Source organism: Phocoena phocoena, chromosome 1 (assembly GCF_963924675.1).
Source record: "Phocoena phocoena chromosome 1, mPhoPho1.1, whole genome shotgun sequence".
Taxonomy (NCBI): domain Eukaryota; kingdom Metazoa; phylum Chordata; class Mammalia; order Artiodactyla; family Phocoenidae; genus Phocoena; species Phocoena phocoena.
Window position 1 is genome coordinate 28298723 of NC_089219.1, and position 18002 is coordinate 28316724.

At 36.8% G+C, this 18002-nt stretch overlaps 1 protein-coding gene across 1 annotated transcript in view; it reads left to right on the forward strand.

The window, feature by feature from the left end:
- The window catches only part of ZMYM4 (zinc finger MYM-type containing 4), a 61035-nt gene that overhangs the window by 28919 nt on the left and 14114 nt on the right, over positions 1–18002 (forward strand). The window contains exons 19-25 of the mRNA XM_065898167.1: positions 1870–1923; positions 2328–2507; positions 3157–3251; positions 13960–14128; positions 14164–14166; positions 14310–14405; positions 16618–16769. Coding sequence (XP_065754239.1) covers positions 1870–1923; positions 2328–2507; positions 3157–3251; positions 13960–14128; positions 14164–14166; positions 14310–14405; positions 16618–16769 — 749 coding nt within the window. The remainder of the gene's footprint in view (positions 1–1869; positions 1924–2327; positions 2508–3156; positions 3252–13959; positions 14129–14163; positions 14167–14309; positions 14406–16617; positions 16770–18002) is intronic.

The following is an 18002-nucleotide window of genomic DNA, read 5'->3' on the forward strand; positions in this document are numbered from 1 at the left end:
TCATATATCATTGATGAACCAAGAAATTACTTTTTCCTGACAATTTTTTTTTTTCTGTGATGGTTTTTATAAACCTAGCCACTGGGTTCTGATTTTGCGTAATACATTCTAGCTGGTTTTCTGAACACTACAGCATTTGAAAAAACTACTGTCAACTTTTCTGTTGTGTTGCCAGTACGTTTTTAAATCAGATATACTCTGAGAGATGGGTACAAAGCTTTTTGTTATTATCCCAAAGTTTCTGGTCTCATTTTGCTCTTTAGTGTATAATCTCAATTCTGACCCATTTATATGTGGATTTTAAAGTCTTAGAATATTGCCCTTGAGCTTCCCTGGTGGCACAGTGGTTAAGAATCCGCCTGCCAATGCAGGGGACACGGGTTCGAGCCCTGGTCCATGAAAATCCCACATGCCGCAGAGCAACTAAACCCATGCACCACAACTACTGAGTCTGCGCTCTAGAACCTGCAAGCCACAACTACTGAAGCCTGCACTCTGCAACAAGAGAAGCCACTGCAACAAGAATCCCGTGCACCACAACAAAGAGTAGCTCCTGCTGGCCGCAACTAGAGAAAGCCCACGCACAGCAATGAAGACCCATCGCAGCCAAAAATAAATAAATAAGTAAGTAAGTTAAGTAAGTAAGTAAGTAAGTAAATAAATAAATAAAAAGAGTACTGCACCTATGCTTGATCTTCTAATTTCTGATACTTGTTTTGCAAGTTCCAGCAATTCCTGATGAGAAACCTCATTCTAAGTTGGCTTCTCCATTCACATTAATAGTCAGCATTTATCAAATGTTTCCTCTATACAAATACTGTGACTTTGCCTTTGCCTACAGTTCAGTCAAACAGAAAAACTTTAGACTGAGCTTCAAGACAGATAGTTTTAATCATCATAGTGTAAGTAAAATCAAATGGTTTAGAAATATAAAGGGGGGAGAAATTAATTCCAACTAAAAGGATCTGGCTCATTTATCTTTGATTTCAGGGAAAAGAGACAATTTTCCTTGGTTTTTTAAAAAATCTTTTTTTTTTTAATACTTTGAATCTTTAAACACTTTACTTTTTTTCTTCTTCCTTTTTTTTTTTTTCTTTTGTTTTTTTCTTGGCCACATTGTGCAGCTTGTGGGATCTTAGTTCTCTGACCAGGTATTGAACCTGGACCCCAGCAGTGAAAGCTCCGGGTCCTAACCACTGGACAGCCAGAGAATTCCCTAAACTCTTTACTTTTAAAGTAGTTTATAGGGACTTCCCTGGCGGTCCAGTGGTTAAGACTCTGCGCTTCCACTGCAGAAGGCACTTGTTCGATTCCTGGTCGGGGAACCGAGATCCTACATGCTGCATGGTGTGGCCCAAAAACATTAAAAAAAAAATTACAGTAGTTTATAATTGATAGAACTTTGTTCTGTTTAGTTCCATGTGCTGATTGCTCATGTATTTATATTCTAAGTTTGTCGGCTTTCCACTGCATGGTAAAGCATATTTTATTTAGGGAAGGAAAAAGCAATTTAAAACAGATTTGTCAACCTGTGAGTAAATCAGTATTGTGTGTGTGTGTGTGTGTGTGTGTGTGTGTGTTGTGGTTAAAAAAAAAAAAAGAATTTCAGATAGCACAGAATCCAAAATAAAGGTCTCTCTTGCCATGACTTCTTTCATACCGCTTGCTATCTAGAAGTGTAACCACTGTTATCAATTGTAATTTAACTGTATTTATCACTAATGCCTGACTTTTATTAATGAACCATTCTTTTCTGCATATAAAGACTATTTACGTAGAACCTCCCTAGTGCAGTCATTTCATTTGAGATGCAGTTTGTTTTTTGTATACATATAAATTGACTTATTATGTGCTTTTCTTTTTCTTTAGGATCCCAAACTTCTGAACAGGAGCTCTTTCTAGACACCAAGATATTTGAAAAAGGTTTGTAATTGTAAATTTATTTTGAATCTTAGAAATATTATCCTCTGTTAGTGATACAAACCCATAAAGTATTAGCATCCTTGGATTTAGTATTTGCAATTTTAGCTGTTTGTAGGGGGCATCAGACATCTATGATTTTGTGCTAATTTGTAAAGAGACTAATAAAAGCTACCTCAGATATTGGTTTTAAGGATTAATTGAAATAATGCTCTGAAGTGTGTACCAAGAATATAAATCTAGTTCTGTGATATTGGTGAACAAGTTACTTCATTCTTGAGTGTACCTATGGAATTGTCCAGCAACCATACCTGACTTTTTGGTATTTAGGGTTTCAGAGAGGTTTCTGAGTATGTCAAGTGTATTATCTCATTTTGAGGGCTTGTTTGTTTTTCTGTATATTTCAGACCAAGGAAGTACTTACAGTGGTGACCTTGAATCAGAGGCAGTATCTACTCCACATAGCTGGGAGGAAGAATTAAATCATTATGCCTTAAAGTCAAATACTGTGCAAGAGGCTGATTTAGAAGTGAAGCAGTTCTCAAAAGGGGAAACTGAACAGGATCTGGAAGCAGATTTTCCATCAGGTTTGTGCAGTGTAACCTGTCTGTTCAAAGTCCTTTATTAGAAGATTCGTACAACTCTGAATTGGCATAATGAAGCAGTTATAATGTATGATAACTATCTAGGGCACAAATGGTCCCTGCCTTTGAAGGTATTAATTCATACCATATTATTCTTTATAAGGGGTTAATTTGTTTTTGTTGTTGTTGTTTTTAAGTTTCCCACAGTAATCATATAGGGGGTTTTCTTGATCGTTAATAAAGTTTTGGGGTTTTTTTTGCGGTACACGGGCCCCTCACTGTTGTGGCCTCTCCTGTTGCGGAGCACAGGCTCCGGACGTGCAGGCTCAGCGGCCATGGCTCACGGGCCCAGCCGCTCTGCGGATCGTCCCGGCCCGGGGCACGAACCCGTGTCCCCTGCATTGGCAGGCGGACTCTCAACCACTGCACCAACAGGGAAGCCCCCCCCCCTTTTTTTTTTTGCAAGATAATAAAGTTTTTATACATGCTGTATCTCCTTGTTTTCTTATGTATATAAGTAAAGTCCATGTTTTATCATAAACAAAATAATGAATATAGTGATGATTACCTGATATTTCCTCCTTCGCCCTAAGTGTTTATTTAAGTCTGTGAGTGATTTATCTCACATTATGCTTTCTCTTGGATATCATAGAATCCTTTGACCCACTGAATAAAGGACAGGGAATCCAGGCACGTTCCCGAACAAGAAGACGACACAGAGATGGCTTCCCCCAGCCCAGACGAAGAGTAAGCAGTAACTTAATTTTTCTAGCATTTTCTTTTCTTTGTTGTTTTCCAACCTTGTATTTTTGTCCTTTTGTTTTTGTTTTTTTGAAGTCAAAAACCATATCTTTTATTTTATATTTCCTCAGGAGGGACTTTTTATTTTGTTTATATAATCAAAGGATTTTTCTGTTAGTTTTTTATAATCGTTGTTATACACTTTCCTCTTTTTTTTTTTTTTGCGGTACACGGGCCTCTCACTGTTTTGGCCTCTCCCATTGTGGAGCACAGGCTCTAGACGCGCAGGCTCAGCGACCATGGCTCATGGGCCCAGCCGCTCCGCGGAATGTGGGATCTTCCCGGATCAGGGCACGAACCCGTGTCCTCTGCATCATCAGGCGGGGACCCTCAACCACTCCGCCACCAGGGAAGCCCTGCACACTTTTTTTTTTTTTTACTTGGGTTAGTTGTCATCTTATTGAGTTGTGTTTTTTATTATGGATATAATTCTTTTATCAAATATGACTTTTCCTCCTATTTTGTGACTTCATTTTTATTTCCTTAATAGTGAAAAACAACTTTTTCCCTATTTCCATGGTTCATTTATTTATTTTCTTCCAGTTTTATTGAGATATAATTGATATAACAGGACTAAGTTTAAGGTGTAGAGCATAATGATTTGACTTATATACATCATGAAATGAATACCACAATAAGATCGTAAACATTCATCATCTCATATAGATAAAAAATTAAACAAAAAAAATTTTTTTTTTACTATGAGAACTCTTAGGATTTACTCTCTTCACAACTTGTATATATAGCACAGAGCAGTGTTCTTTATATATATCATGTCGCACATTATACCCCTAGTACTTACTTAAACTGGAAATTTACGCCTTTTGACTACCTTTATCCAGTCTCCCTCCCCCTACTCCCTGCTTCTGGTAGCCACAAATCTGATCTCTTTTTCTAAGAATTTGTTTGTTTGTTTTTGAAATATAATTGACCTACAATACTTTGTTAGCTCTTGGAGCACAACATATGATTCAACATTTCTACATATTTCAAAATGTTCACTAGGATAAGTCTAGTTACAATATGTCAACATACAAAGATATTACATAATTATAATTGTGTGATTGTATTCCCCACATTGTACATTTCATAATATAACCATGACTCATTTACTTTGTGACTGGAAGTTTGTACCTCTTAATCTCCCTCACCTATGTCTCTCATCACCCCAACCCCCTCCCCTGTGAGAACCACTTGTTTATTCTCTGTATCTATAATTCTGTTTCTGTTTAATTATGTTTGTTCATTTGTTTTTTAGATTCCAGATATAAGTGAAATCATATAGTATTTGTCTATCTCTGTCTGATTTGTTTCACTTACTGTAATACCCTCTAGGTCCATCCTTGCTGTCACAAATGGCAAGATTTCATTCTTGTTTGTGGTTGAGTAAGAATTCCATTGTATGTAACTGTGTGTGTGTGTGTGTGTGTGTGTGTACCACATCTTATTCATTCATCTAGGACACTTAGGTTGTTTCCATATCTTGGCTGTTGTCAGTAATGCTGCAGTGGACATAAGGGTGCATATATATATTTTTGAATTAGTGTTTTTGTTTTCTTCGGGTAAAAAATACCCAGAAGTGGAATTGCTGGATCAAATGGTAGTTCTATGTTTAATTTTTGAGGAAGCGCCATATTGTTTTCCACAATGGCTGCACCAATTTACATTCCCACCAACAGTGCATGAGTGTTCCCCCTTTTACACATCGTTGCCAACACTTGATATCTCTTGTCCCTTTCGTTGTAGTCATTCTGACAGGTGTGAGGTGATATTTCATTGTGGTTTTGACTCGCATTTCCCTGATGATTAGTGATGTGGAGCATCTTTCCGTGTGTCTGTTGGCAATCTGTATGTCCCTTTTGGGAAAATGGCTCTTCAGATCCTCTGCCCAGTTTTTAATTCCATTTTTTGTTTGTTGGATATTGAGTTCTTTATACATTTTGGATATTAACCTCTTTCCAGATATATAATTTGGAAATATCCTTTCCCATTCAGTAGGTTGCCTTTACATTTTGTTGAGGGTTTCCTTTGCTATGCAAAATCTTTTTAGTTTGATGTGGTCCCATTTGTTTATTTTTGCTTTGGTTGTCTTTACCTGAGGGAACAGACCCCAAAAATATTACTAAAACCGATGTCAAAGTTTCCTGCCTGTGTTTTCCTCTAGGACTTTCATGGTCTCAGGTCTTACATTTAAGTCTTTAATCCATTTTCAGTTTAATTTTGTATATAGTATGAAAAAGTGGTCCAGTTTCATTCTTTTCCATGTAGCTGTCCACTTTTCCCAACGCCAGTCTTTTCTTCATTGTACAATATAGTCTTACCTCTTTTGGCATAGATTAATTGACCATAAAAGCATAGGTTTATCTGGGCTGTCTATTCTGTTCCATTGATCTGTGTGTATGTTTTTGTGCCACTACCATACTGTGTTGATTACTGTAGTTTTTAGCATAGTTTGAAATCAGGGAGTATGATACCTAGCTTTGTTCTCCTTTCTCAAGATTGTTTTGGCTTTTCTGGCTGTTTTGTGTTTCCTAATGAATTTTAGAATTATTTGTTCTAGTTCTGTGAAAAATGCCATTGGTAGTTTGATTTTATTGCATTGAATCTGTAGTTTGCCTTGGGTAGTGTGGTTATTTTGACAATATTCTTCTAATTCACAAGAATGGCATATTTTTCCATTTGTTTGTTTAATCTTCAGTTTCCTTCATCACTGTCTTATAGTTTTCTGAGTCGAGTCTTTTACCTCCTTTGTTAGATTTATTCCTAGGTATTTTATTCTTTTTGATGCGATTATAAACAGGATTGTTTTTAAAATTTCTCTGACAGTTTGTTGTTTATAGAAATGCAACAGATTTTGTATATTTTGTATCGTGCAACTTTACTGAATTCATTGGGGAGTTCTCATAACTTTTTGGTGGTGTCTTTAGGATTTTCTATGTATAGTATGGTGTTATCTGCAAACAGTGACAGTTTTCTTCATTTCCAATTTGGATTCCTTTTATTTCTTTTTTTTCTCTGATTGCAGTGGCTGGGACTTACAATACCATGTTGAATAAAAGTGGCAGAATGGGCATCCTTGTCTTATTCCTGATCTTAGAGGAAATTGTTTCAGTTTTTCATCATTCAATGTGATGTTAGCTGTGGGTCTGTTATATATGGCCTTTATTACATTGGGGTATGTTCCCGCTATAGCCATTTTGTGGAGAATTTTTATCATAAATGAATGTTGAATTTTGTCAAAGGCTTTTTTTGCTTCTGTTGAGATGATCATATGACTTTTTTTCTTCAGTTTGTTAATGTGGTGTATCACATTGGTTTGCAAATACCAAATTGTTCTTTGCATCCCTGGAATAAATCCCACTTGCTCATGGTGTGTGATCCTTGTAATGTATTGTTGAATTTGGTATGCTGATATTTTGTTGAGGATTTTTGTGTGTATGTTCATCAGTGATATTGGCCTGTAATTGTCTTCTTTTATGGTCATCTGCTTTTGGTATCAGGGTGATACTGGCCTCATAGAATGAATTCGTAAGTGTTGCTTCCTCTGCTATTTTTTGTAATAGTTTGAGAAGGATAGGTATTAACTCTTCTCTAAATGTTTGGTCAACTTCATCTGTGAAGCTGTCTGGTCCTAGACTTTTGTTTGTTGGGAGTTTTATGATTACTGATTCAATTTCATTACTAGTAATTGGTCTGTTCATATTTTCTATGTATTTCTGGGTCAGTCTTAGGAGAGTGTACATTTCTAAAATTTTTCCATTTCTTCCAGGTGGTTCTTTTGGTGTATAATTGTTCATAGTAGTCTCTTAAGATCCTTTATATTTCTGTGTTGTTTGTTGTAACTTCTCTCTCTCATTTTTAAAAAAATTATTTGTACCTTTCTTTTTTCCTTGATGAGTCCGGCTGAAGGTTTATCCACTTTGCTTATCTTTTAAAAAGATTAGCTCTTGGTTTCATTGATCTTTTCTATTGCTTTTTAGTCTCTAGTTTATTTTTGCTCTGATCTTTATGATTCCTTTCCTTTACCAACTTTCGGTTTTATTTTTCTTTTTCTAGTTTCCTTAGGGTATAAGGTTAGGTTGTTTATTTGAGATTTTTCTTGTTTCCTTAAGTAGGCTTGTCACTATAAACTTACCTCTTAGAACTGCTTTTGCTGTATCCCATAGATTTTGGATTCATTTTCATTGGTCTCCAGGTATATCTTGATTTCCTCTTTAATTTCTTTGGTGACCCATTGGTTGTTTAATAACATATTGTATAGTCTTCTGTGCTGTGTTTTTTACAGTTTTTTTTGTGTATTTGGTTTCTAGTCTCATAGCATTGTGGTTGGAAAAGATGCTTGATATGATTTTACTTTTCTTCAATTTACTGAGACTTGTTTTGTGGCCTAGCAAGTGATCTAGAGAATGTTCCATGTGAACTTGAAAAGAATGTGTGTTCTGCTGCTTTTGGGTGAAATATTACATATATATATATGTGTATATATATATATATATATATATACACACACACACACACGCACACACAAACGTGTGTGTGTGTGTTTATTCTGTATATAGCTATTAAATCCATCTCTTGTAATGTGTCATTTATGGCCAGTGTTTCCTTACTTATTTTCCTTATTTATCTCTGTCCATTGATGTAAGAGAGGTTTTAAAGTCTCCTACTCTTGTTGTGTTACTGTCCATTTCTCCCTTTATATCTGTCAATGTTTGCTTTATGTATTTAGGTGCACCTTTCCTATCCTCTCATATTCAGTCTTTGTGTGCCTTTAGATTTGATGTGAGTCTCTTTTAGGCAGCACTGTGGGTCTTGTTTTTGTACCCATTTAGCTACCCTATGTCTTTTTTTTTTTTTTTTTTTTTTTTTTTTTTTTGCGGTATGCGGGCCTCTCACTGCTGTGGCCTCTCCCGTTGCGGAGCCCAGGCTCCGGACGTGCAGGCTCAGCGGCCATGGCCCACGGGCCCAGCCGCTCCGCGGCATGTGGGGTCTTCCCAGACCGGGGCACGAACCTGTGTCCCCTGCATCGGCAGGTGGACTCTCAACTGCTGCGCCACCAGGGAAGCCCCCTATGTCTTTTTATTGGAGCATTTAGTCCATTTACATGTAAAGTAATTATTGATAGGTATGTACTTATTGCCATTTTGTTAATTGCTTTGTGGTTGTTTTTGTAGCTCTTTTTTTGTTCCTCATTGTTTTGCTCTCATCCCCTGTGATTTGATGACTATCTTTAGTGTTATTTTGGGGTTCCTTTCTCTTTTTTGTGTGTGTATCTATTACTGATTTTTGGTTTGTTGTTACCATGAGGTTTATGTATACCAGTCTATTTATGTTTATACATGATTATTTTAAGTGCTGATCTCTTAATTTTGAATACATTTTACCAACCCTGAATTTTTACCCTCCCCACATTTAATGTTTCTGACATCATATTTTACGGTTTTTGGTTTGTGTATTCATTACTACATATTATGGATATAGATAATTTTACTACTTTTTTCTGAATCTTTCTAGTAGATAGTACTGATCTACTATATTTACTGTATGTTTGTCTTTTCCAGTGAAATTTTTCCTTTTTTAATTTTCATTTTTCTAGTTGTTACTTTTTCTTTTCTGCTTAGATAATTCCCTTTAACATTTCTTATAAAGCTGGTTTTGTTGTACTGAATTATTTTAGCTTTGCTTGTCTGTAAAAAACTCTTAATCTCTCTATCAAATCTAAATGAAAGGCTTGCTGGGTATAGTATTCTTCGTTGTAGGTTTTTTCCCTTTCATCGCTTTACATACATGGTGCCAGTCCCTTCTGGCCTGCAGAATTTCTGCTGAAAAGTCAGCTGATAGCCTTATGGGATTTTCCTTTAACGTAACTAGTTGCTTTTCCTTTGATGCTTTTAAATTCTCTCTTTATCCTTAATGTTTGCTATTTTAATTATAATGTGTCTTTGAGCGGAAATCTTTGAATTGAGCCTGTTTGGGACTTTCTGTACTTCTTGGACTTGGATGTCTGGTTCCTTTCCCAGATTAGGGTCGTTTTCAGCTATTATGTCTTCAAATAACGTCCTCTGCTCCTTCCGTGCTCTCTTCTTCCAGGACGTCTACAATGTAAATGTTAGTACACTTAAAGTTGTCTCAGAGTTCTCTTGAACTGTCCTCATTTTTTAAAATTCTTTTTCTTTTTTCTCTTCAGTTTGAGTGATTTTGACTACACTGTCTTCCAGTTTGCTGATCTGTTCCTCTGTATCAGCTAACCTACTGTTAATTCCTTTTATTTCAATTATTGTATTTTTTGGCTCTGCTTGCTTGTTCATTATATTTTCTAACTCTTTGTTAGAAATTTCTAACCTCTCACTGTGTTCATTCTTCTCCTGAGTTCTTTGAGCATCTTTACAGTCATTACCTTGCAGTCTTATTGGGTAGAATGCTTCCTTTGGAACATATTCCTCTGTTGCCTTATTTTGCCTAGTTCTTTGTTTTTATTTCTATGTATTTCATAGGTTGGTTCCATTTACCAATCTTAGATAAGTGACCTTATGTAAGAGACAGTCTAGGGGGCTGAGCAGCAGATTCCCCTCTATTCACCAGAGCTGTATGCTCTAGGGGTGCCCTGTATATGCACTGCATGGGCCCTTATGACAGGCTGACTACTGTGGGCGTTCTGGTAAGCATGGTCAGCATGGCTGACTACTGTGGGCGTGCTGGGACCAGAAAGTCCAAGACTGGTTGATTGCCAGACCCTGCCTAATGCAGAGGCCTCCAACTCTGGTGTGGTTGGCTGCAGCCTGGGGAGTTCTGGTCCTGGTGGGCAGGGCCAGGTCATGGGGCAGCTAGCTGCAGAGCCCTGAGGAGTTCCCAGGCTAATGCTGTCTTGCTGGTGGGTGGGACTGGGTGGAGGGTGGGTGTTCTCGGCCTGGTTTTGACCCACTGGGTTACAGGCTGGGTCCTGACACAGGTGACTACAGGGCTGCGGTATACCCAGGGGCTAGTGTCTGCTCTCTAGTGGGCAGGGCCAGGGCTCATGGGATCCCAGGGCTGGTGCCAACCAGTGGTGGGTGAGGCTGTATCCTGTAGTTCTGTTCCATTGGTGCACAGAGCTGGGTCCCAGGGTCACTGGCTGGGGGGCCTGGTTCCTGAAGCTGGTATTGGCTTGTGGATGTATTGGTCTAGGTCCCATGGTATCCTGGGGCTAGTGTTGGTCCACTGGTGGGAAGAGCCTGCTCCTGAGGATCTCTGGCTGTGGGGCCCTGGTGATCGTAGAGTTGGTGTCAGCCTGCTGGTGGGCAAGGCCAGGGCCCAGGAGGTCCTGGGACTAGTGCCTACCCACTGGTGGGCAGAGCCTTGTTCAGGGTGGCTGGGGGCTCATGGGAGCCTAAGGCAGCAAACTTGCTGGTGTTTGGGGCTGTGTCCCCACCTGGCTAGCTTCTTGGCCTCAAGCGTCCCAGGATTGTTGGCAACTGGCTGGTGGGCAGGCTGGCTCCAGTTCTCATTTAACTTAGTGGGAGGAGTCCAAAATGGTGCTTGCTAGCAGCAGTGTTCTCATTGTAGAGTGGTATCCCCACAGATACCGCCAGCATCTGTGTCCCCAGGGTGAGTCCCAGTTTCCTCTTGACTCTCTGGGAGGCTCTCTGAAATCAAGTGGGTCTGACCCAGTCTCCTTTCAAATTACTGCTTTTGCCCTGGGTCTCAGATCATGTGAGATTTTGTGTGTACCCTTTGAGAGTGGGAGTCTCTTGTTTCCTGCAGCCCTCTGGCTCTCCTGAAAACAAGCCCCGCTGGCCTTCAAAACCAAGTGTTCTGGAGGTTTATCTTCCCAGTGCAGGAGCCGTGGACTGGGGAGCCCTATATGGGGCTCAGACCTCTCACTTCTTGGGGAGAACATCTCCAATTGTGATTATCTTCCCATTTGTGTGTCACCTAACCTGGTGGTGTGGGTCTTGATTATACCGTGTCTCTGCCCCTTTCTACCCATCTTGTAGTTCCTTCTTTATATCTTGAGCTGTAAAAGATCTTTTCTGCTAGTCTTCAGGTCATTTTTATGGAAAGTTGCTCTGTACATAGTAATAATTTTGGTGTGCCCATGGGAGGTGGGGAGCTCAGGGTCTTTCTATTCTGCCATCTTGGTCACCCACACTAGGACAGAACTTTTTACTTTTGAGAAGTCCACTTTATCAGTTTTTATTCTTTTATAATTTGTGCTTTTTATTATCCCATCTAAAAATCTTTGCTTAGCTTAACTATGGTAATTAAGATTTTCTCTTACATTTTCTCCTAGTTTTATAGTTTTATGTTTTCTGTGATCCATTTTGAGATAATTTTTATGTATAAGTTAAGGCATCACATTTCATTTTTTTGTATGTATGGATATACAGTTGTTCCAGTACCACTTTTGTAAACGCTGTCTTTTCCCCTTCAGTTACATTGGCACTTTTGTTAAAGTCAACTGACCATATATGTCTTGGTGTGTTTCTGAAACTGTTCTGTTCCATTGATATACATGTCTATTTTTATACCAGTACCAGCTGACTTGATTAATGTAGCTTTACAGTAAGTCTTAAAATAGGAGTGTAGGTCTTCCATCTTTGTTCATCTTTTTCAAAGGTTTTATTTGAATTTCCATATACATTTTAGAATCAGCTTGTCAATTTCTACAAAAAAGTCTGCTGAAATTGTGATTGGGGCTGTTCTTAATCCATGGATCAATTTGCAGAGAATTGACATCCTAGCAACTTTGAGGCATCCAGTCCATAAAGATGGTATCTTTCACCTTTATTCAGATTATCTCCCAACAGTGTTTTGTATTTTTCATTTTACAAGTCTTATACTTTGTCAAATTTATCTAATAAGTATTTTAATATATTTTTGATCCTGTTGTGAATAGCTTTATTTTTAAATTTCCTTTTTTAGTGTTCTTCATTGACATAGAAATAGAGATGGTTTTGTATGTTGATTTTATATACGGTGATTTTGCTCAACTGAAATCCTTAGGATTTTCTACCTACACAATCATATTATCTGTAAATAAAGGCAGTTTCACTTTTTCCTTTACAATCTTAGTGCATTTTCTTTCTTTTTTTGATTTATTGCATTAACAAGGATCTTTAGTACAATGTTTAATAAGTAATGAGTGCAGACCTTCATGCCTCTTCCCAATTTTAGGGAAGTGTTCAGCCTTACAATATTGAGTATGATGTTACCTATATGTTTCTCATAGATGACCTCTATCAAGTTCAGGAAGTTCCCTTCTATTTCTAATTGCTCAGAGTGTTTTTGATTGTGTTTTGAACTTTGTCAGGTGATCTCTTGAGATGATCATCTGGTTTTTCTTTTCTGAGTCTTTTAAAGTGGTAAAATACATTAATTTTTTAAATTATAAACTAACCTTGCATTTATGGGATGAGCACTACTTTCTTTTGATGTTTTTATTCTTCTATACGTTGCTGGATTCAGTTTGCTAATATTTGTTAAGGTTTTAAGTGTCTCAGTTTAAAAGAGCTATTAATCTGTTTTCTTGTGATGACTTTATCTGGCCTTGCTGTCAGGATAATAGTAACGTAAGTGAGTTAGTGTTCCTCCTCTTCTGTTTTCTGAAATACAGTTTATATAATTACTTAATTCTTGGGTAGACTTCAACAGTGAAGCCATCTGGGTCTGGATTTTTTTTATGGGAAGGTTTTAAAATATGAATTGAATTTCTCTAGCTACTTAGGTTATCTATTTCTTCTAGAGCAAGCTTTGTTAGTTTGTGTCTTTCAAGAAATTTGTTCAATTTATCTAAGCTGTCTAGTTTATTGTCATAATGACATTCACAGTTTTATTATTCTTTTTATATGTGTGGGGTCAGGTGTTGATAATTTGTGTCTTTTTTCTTTTATCCCTGATCATTCTAGCTAGAGATTTATCATGTTTTTTTAACCTTCTAAAAGTGCCAGCTCTTCATTTTATTGATTCTTCCTTTATCTTTTCTTTTTATTGATTTTTGCTCTTCTTTTTATTATTTCCTTACTTTGGGTTTTAATGAAGTCTTTTTTCTAGTTTCTTAACACAGGCTAGATTATTGATTTTAGACTTCTTTCACTTCTCATAGAAGCATTTTAATACTGTAAATGCCCTTATAAGCACTGCTTTAGCACTATTACATAAAGTTTGATACGTTTTGTTTTCATTTTTACTTAAGTTCAAAATATTCTCTAATCGCATTTGTGGTTTCTTAACATGTGTTGTTTAATTTCTGAGTTTTCAGGATTTTTCCAACACTATTTCATTACTGATTTCTAGCTGAATTCCATTGTAGTTAGAGAATTTATTGAGGCTTCTTTTACAGCCATCTATTCGTATGTTCCATTAAATAGACCTGAGTGGTAATAACTGTTATTCATACCTCATTGGGTGGATCCAGCATCCAGAACATAGTAAATACCCAAATGTTAGTGATTATTAAAATATTACCTTCTACACTTCAATTTTCTCTTTTTTTCTTTTCTCATATGGATTGGATTAGATGACTAAGCCCTTTCTAGCTCTAAGAACTCTGAATCTTTGGGATCTAATACTAAATTGCATTTTCTGTAAATTTATGCCCATTCTGTCTTTGAGAATCCCGATTCTTAAAGCTCTGAAACTAAATTTTATATTCTGTAAATTTTTGGAATTCTTACAGGGACGGAAGAAGTCTGTAGTGTCTGTGGAGCCCAGGAGTCTTATTCAAGGAGCCTTTCAAGGGTGCTCAGTGTCTGGGATGACACTGAAATACATGTATGGGGTAAATGCCTGGAAGAACTGGGTTCAGTGGAAAAATGCCAAGGAAGAGCAGGGGGATCTGAAATGTGGTAAATACACGGCATGAATTTGTGTCTCGATTTAGGGGGTGGGAGGAATACAGATAAAGTCATAAATCTACTCAAAAGGGATAAATAGTAGGTCAGAAATCCCATAAAACTTTGATTTTGGCTTTACTTAATTTTTTTCCCCATCTTTATTTATTCTCATTAATTTTTCTTCCTTTGTCAGGAGTTGAACATGCCTCATCTAGCCCGTGTTCTGACCCTTTAGGAAGTGCTCAAGACCATGCACTCTCTCAAGAATCTTCAGAGCCAGGCTGTAGAGGTAAAATTTCTCTCCTTGTGATCTGAATTGCTTGTAATATCATTGTTGATTTTAAATTTGTAAATGGAATATTTAAAATTATTTAAAATTTGAAGTTTATGTTTAAAAAGAGAAATTAATATCCTCTCCCAATTTTAAAGAGCTTGTTATAAAGGTAAGGTTGTATCTTCTGATCATGAGTTTCTCGTGCAAATATAAGGAATTCTGTTTCTTTTTCTAACACTATGCAAGTAACTCAAATCTGTCTTCTTGAGCCCTATATTTGTAGAATAATCAGTGTGGAACCCAGTGTAACACTTTTTGTTGTTGTTGTTAAGAAGAATACCTGGAAAAGCCTTGCTGTTACTGTAGGAATTTTTCCTGTCAAGGAGCTGTATATGATTGACCATGATTGCAGGTTTCATTTTTGGTGCCAGGATCTTTGGAACCCAATAAACAGTTCAAATAGAGCAACACTGTATAATTTTAGAACCCTAATCATTAGCTTTCTTTTTTCCCTGGTCGTTCTATTCTAAACTTTGTTTTCAGTTTGTATTTTGCTTTTTTATTATCTGTGTTTTATATAAGATACTTATACAATCTTTGTGGGATGAGATGGGGCAGGAATGAATATGTCCTTGTAACTAGATTTTTTTGTCCCTTTCCAACTATACCTTCTCTCTAATACCTGGGTGATTGCATGCACTCTTGGCTTTGCCTCAGTCCACCCTCATTATTGGAGCAGTTAGTTGCTGCTGTGGTCTGTGACTGACTCATGGAGTTCCCACAGATCAAGTATAATCTCTCTGCTCCAGAGTGATATAAATATACTCCTGTTATGGGGGTTTACTAGGCCTTTCACCTTCCAGTTTGAGCCACAACATTTTTAAGAAAGAAGGAAGGGTAGGGACTTCCCTGGTGGTCCAGTAGTTAAGACTCTGTTCTCCCAAAGCAGGGGGCACAGGTTCAGTCCCCTATTGGGGAACTAAGATCCTGCATGCCGCACAGCGTGGCCAAAAAATAAACAAACGAAACAGTGGATATGTAAGTCAACTGTACTTCAATTTAAAAAAATAAAAATTTAAAAAGAAAGAAAAAAGGAGGGGTAGTGAAAATGGAGAAGTAATATTGTATTAGACCACCAAGCCTAAATGCAGTAGCCACAGGGGATGCCTACTCATGTCCGCTACTCATTCATCCAAAAAAAATACTTACTGAATATACCTGTCATGTATCAGGCATGGTTGTAGGCACTTAGGTGAAAAGATCAGACATGGTCCTTGCCCTCATGAATCACCTATTTCAATTTGCAAAACCAACTCAGGGGAGCTCAAGTGTATCTTTGGAAACATGCAGTGTTTTCTAAATGCAGAAAAGCAGTAACTAGAAAGAGTGTTTCGACTCATCCCACAGTGTGGACCAGTCTGTTGCAGTAAGATCTCTACAAGTCAAATTAGATAACTCTCCTGCCTAAAACTAATTCGGTTCTTAGTTGTCTTCAAACTCTTAATGTAATATATGAGGCTTACCATGATCTGCCCGCATCTGCCCTCTTTTCTTTTCTGCTGTTCACCTGAGTCCCCTGAACCTTTTCACTTTTGTGGTTGAGCACATACTATATTTTCTGGTATTTTCAAAGGCATGAAGTTATATGTTACTTAAAGTGTTCCTTATTCAAATAAATATGACTTTAAAGAAAGTTAAACAGCATTCTTTTTTGCAGATATCTCCAGAGCCTTTAATATGTTAAAAAACATTGTGAATTCTTTAGAGGCAGGTATAACATACTGCTGTTTTCCAAATTTATCAGATCTTAGAAACCCAGTTTTCTTGAGCTCTCACATGATTAGTATTTTGTGGAGTATACTTCGGGAAATCTTTTTATATCCTCAAATTGGAATTCTTTCTCCACTTGTTTAATTCTTCTTCACCTTTCACATCTCCCAGAATCTAACATGACCCTTCCCTGTCTATTAGATGGCCCTTATTGTTTTTCATAGAATTTTATTTAGATAAAACCCCTGTCATAGCACCCTATTACATCATATGTGCTTCATTGTCTTTATTTCTTTACCTAAAAAAGCCTTGAGATCAGGATCTGTCTTTAATCCATGTATTCACCAGTGTACTCCACAATACCTGGGGCAGTGTAGTCAGTGTTTATTCAGTGAATTGAGTAATGTTATTATTTTTCTATAAGTTAGTATTTCAGATGTTTTCTACCTTTCCACAGTCCGCTCTATCAAGCTGAAGGAAGATATTCTGTCCTGCACTTTTGCTGAGTTGAGTTTAGGCTTATGCCAGTTTATTCAAGAAGTGCGGAGACCAAATGGTGAAAAGTATGATCCAGACAGTATCTTATACTTGTGCCTTGGAATTCAGCAGGTATGAAATTCAATAATTGTTACAAAATCTATTGCATTTTTAATAATTTTGATAGAACTTGTGAATTAAGCTGAAAACTTATAGTGTATATTGTTTGTTTGGTATTGCTCGTATACTCTCTTCTTAATGAACTACTGACCCTGATTTAAAAGTCTTGGTCATATAAGCCTTTTATAAGTTAAACTGAGACTGTTAGAATAAGAGAAATTGAGGTCGGTGCATTTTATTGGTAAATGCACAAAAAAGGCATAAGTAGCAGTTCACAAAAGAAGTGACATAGGTGATTTGACATAGGTGACAGGAGACATCCTTGTCAAAAATCGTTTGACTAAATATGCATGTGTTTATTTTGGACTCTCAGTTTTTAATACATTGGTTTATGGCTATTCTTATGGTAGTTCTCACTATTTTGATTACTGTAGGTTTGTAGTAAGTTTTGAAATTGGGAAGTGTGATTCCTCAAGATTCTTCTGGCTATTCGAGGTTCCTTGCAATTTCATATCAATTTTAGGATCAACTTTTCCATTTCTTCAAAAACTAAACCGTTGGGATTTTGATAGGATTGTATTGAATCTGTAGATTGCTTTGGGGAATATTGCTGTTTTAACAATTTTGTCTTTAGATCCATGAGTACAAGTTGTTTTTCCTAGGTGTTCTTTAATTTCAGCAGTTTTATGTAGTTTTAAGCGTGTAAATCACATACCTCTTTTGTTAAATTTATTCTTAAGTATTTTATTCTATCTGATGCTTTTGTAAATGGAATTTTCTTAATTGTCTCTTTGGATTGTTTATTACAACTGATTTTGTGTTGCTTATACTCTGCAGCTTTACTAAGTTCATTTACTAGCTCTAATAACTAGTTTTTTTGTAGACACTTTAGAATTTTCTATATATAGGTTCATGTCACTGCATATAGAGATGGTTTTACTTCTTCCTTTCCTATTTCAATACTTTTTATTTCTCTTTCTCACCTGATTACTCTGGCTAGAATTTCCTTTACAATGTTCAGTAGAAGTGACATTTTCATCTTGTTTCTGATCTAAGGGGGAAGTGATTTTTTTTTTAAACCCATGTATTTTATAGGTACTCATATTTGAATAAATGTACAAAACTCAATTCTGTGTATTCATAAAGGAAATGTTTTTTAAGATTGAAGTAACTCCTGACTGTTACCAGTAGTTGCCTTTGTGTAGTGAGTTTGAGTATATCTTTCTTCCACCTTTTCTGTATTTT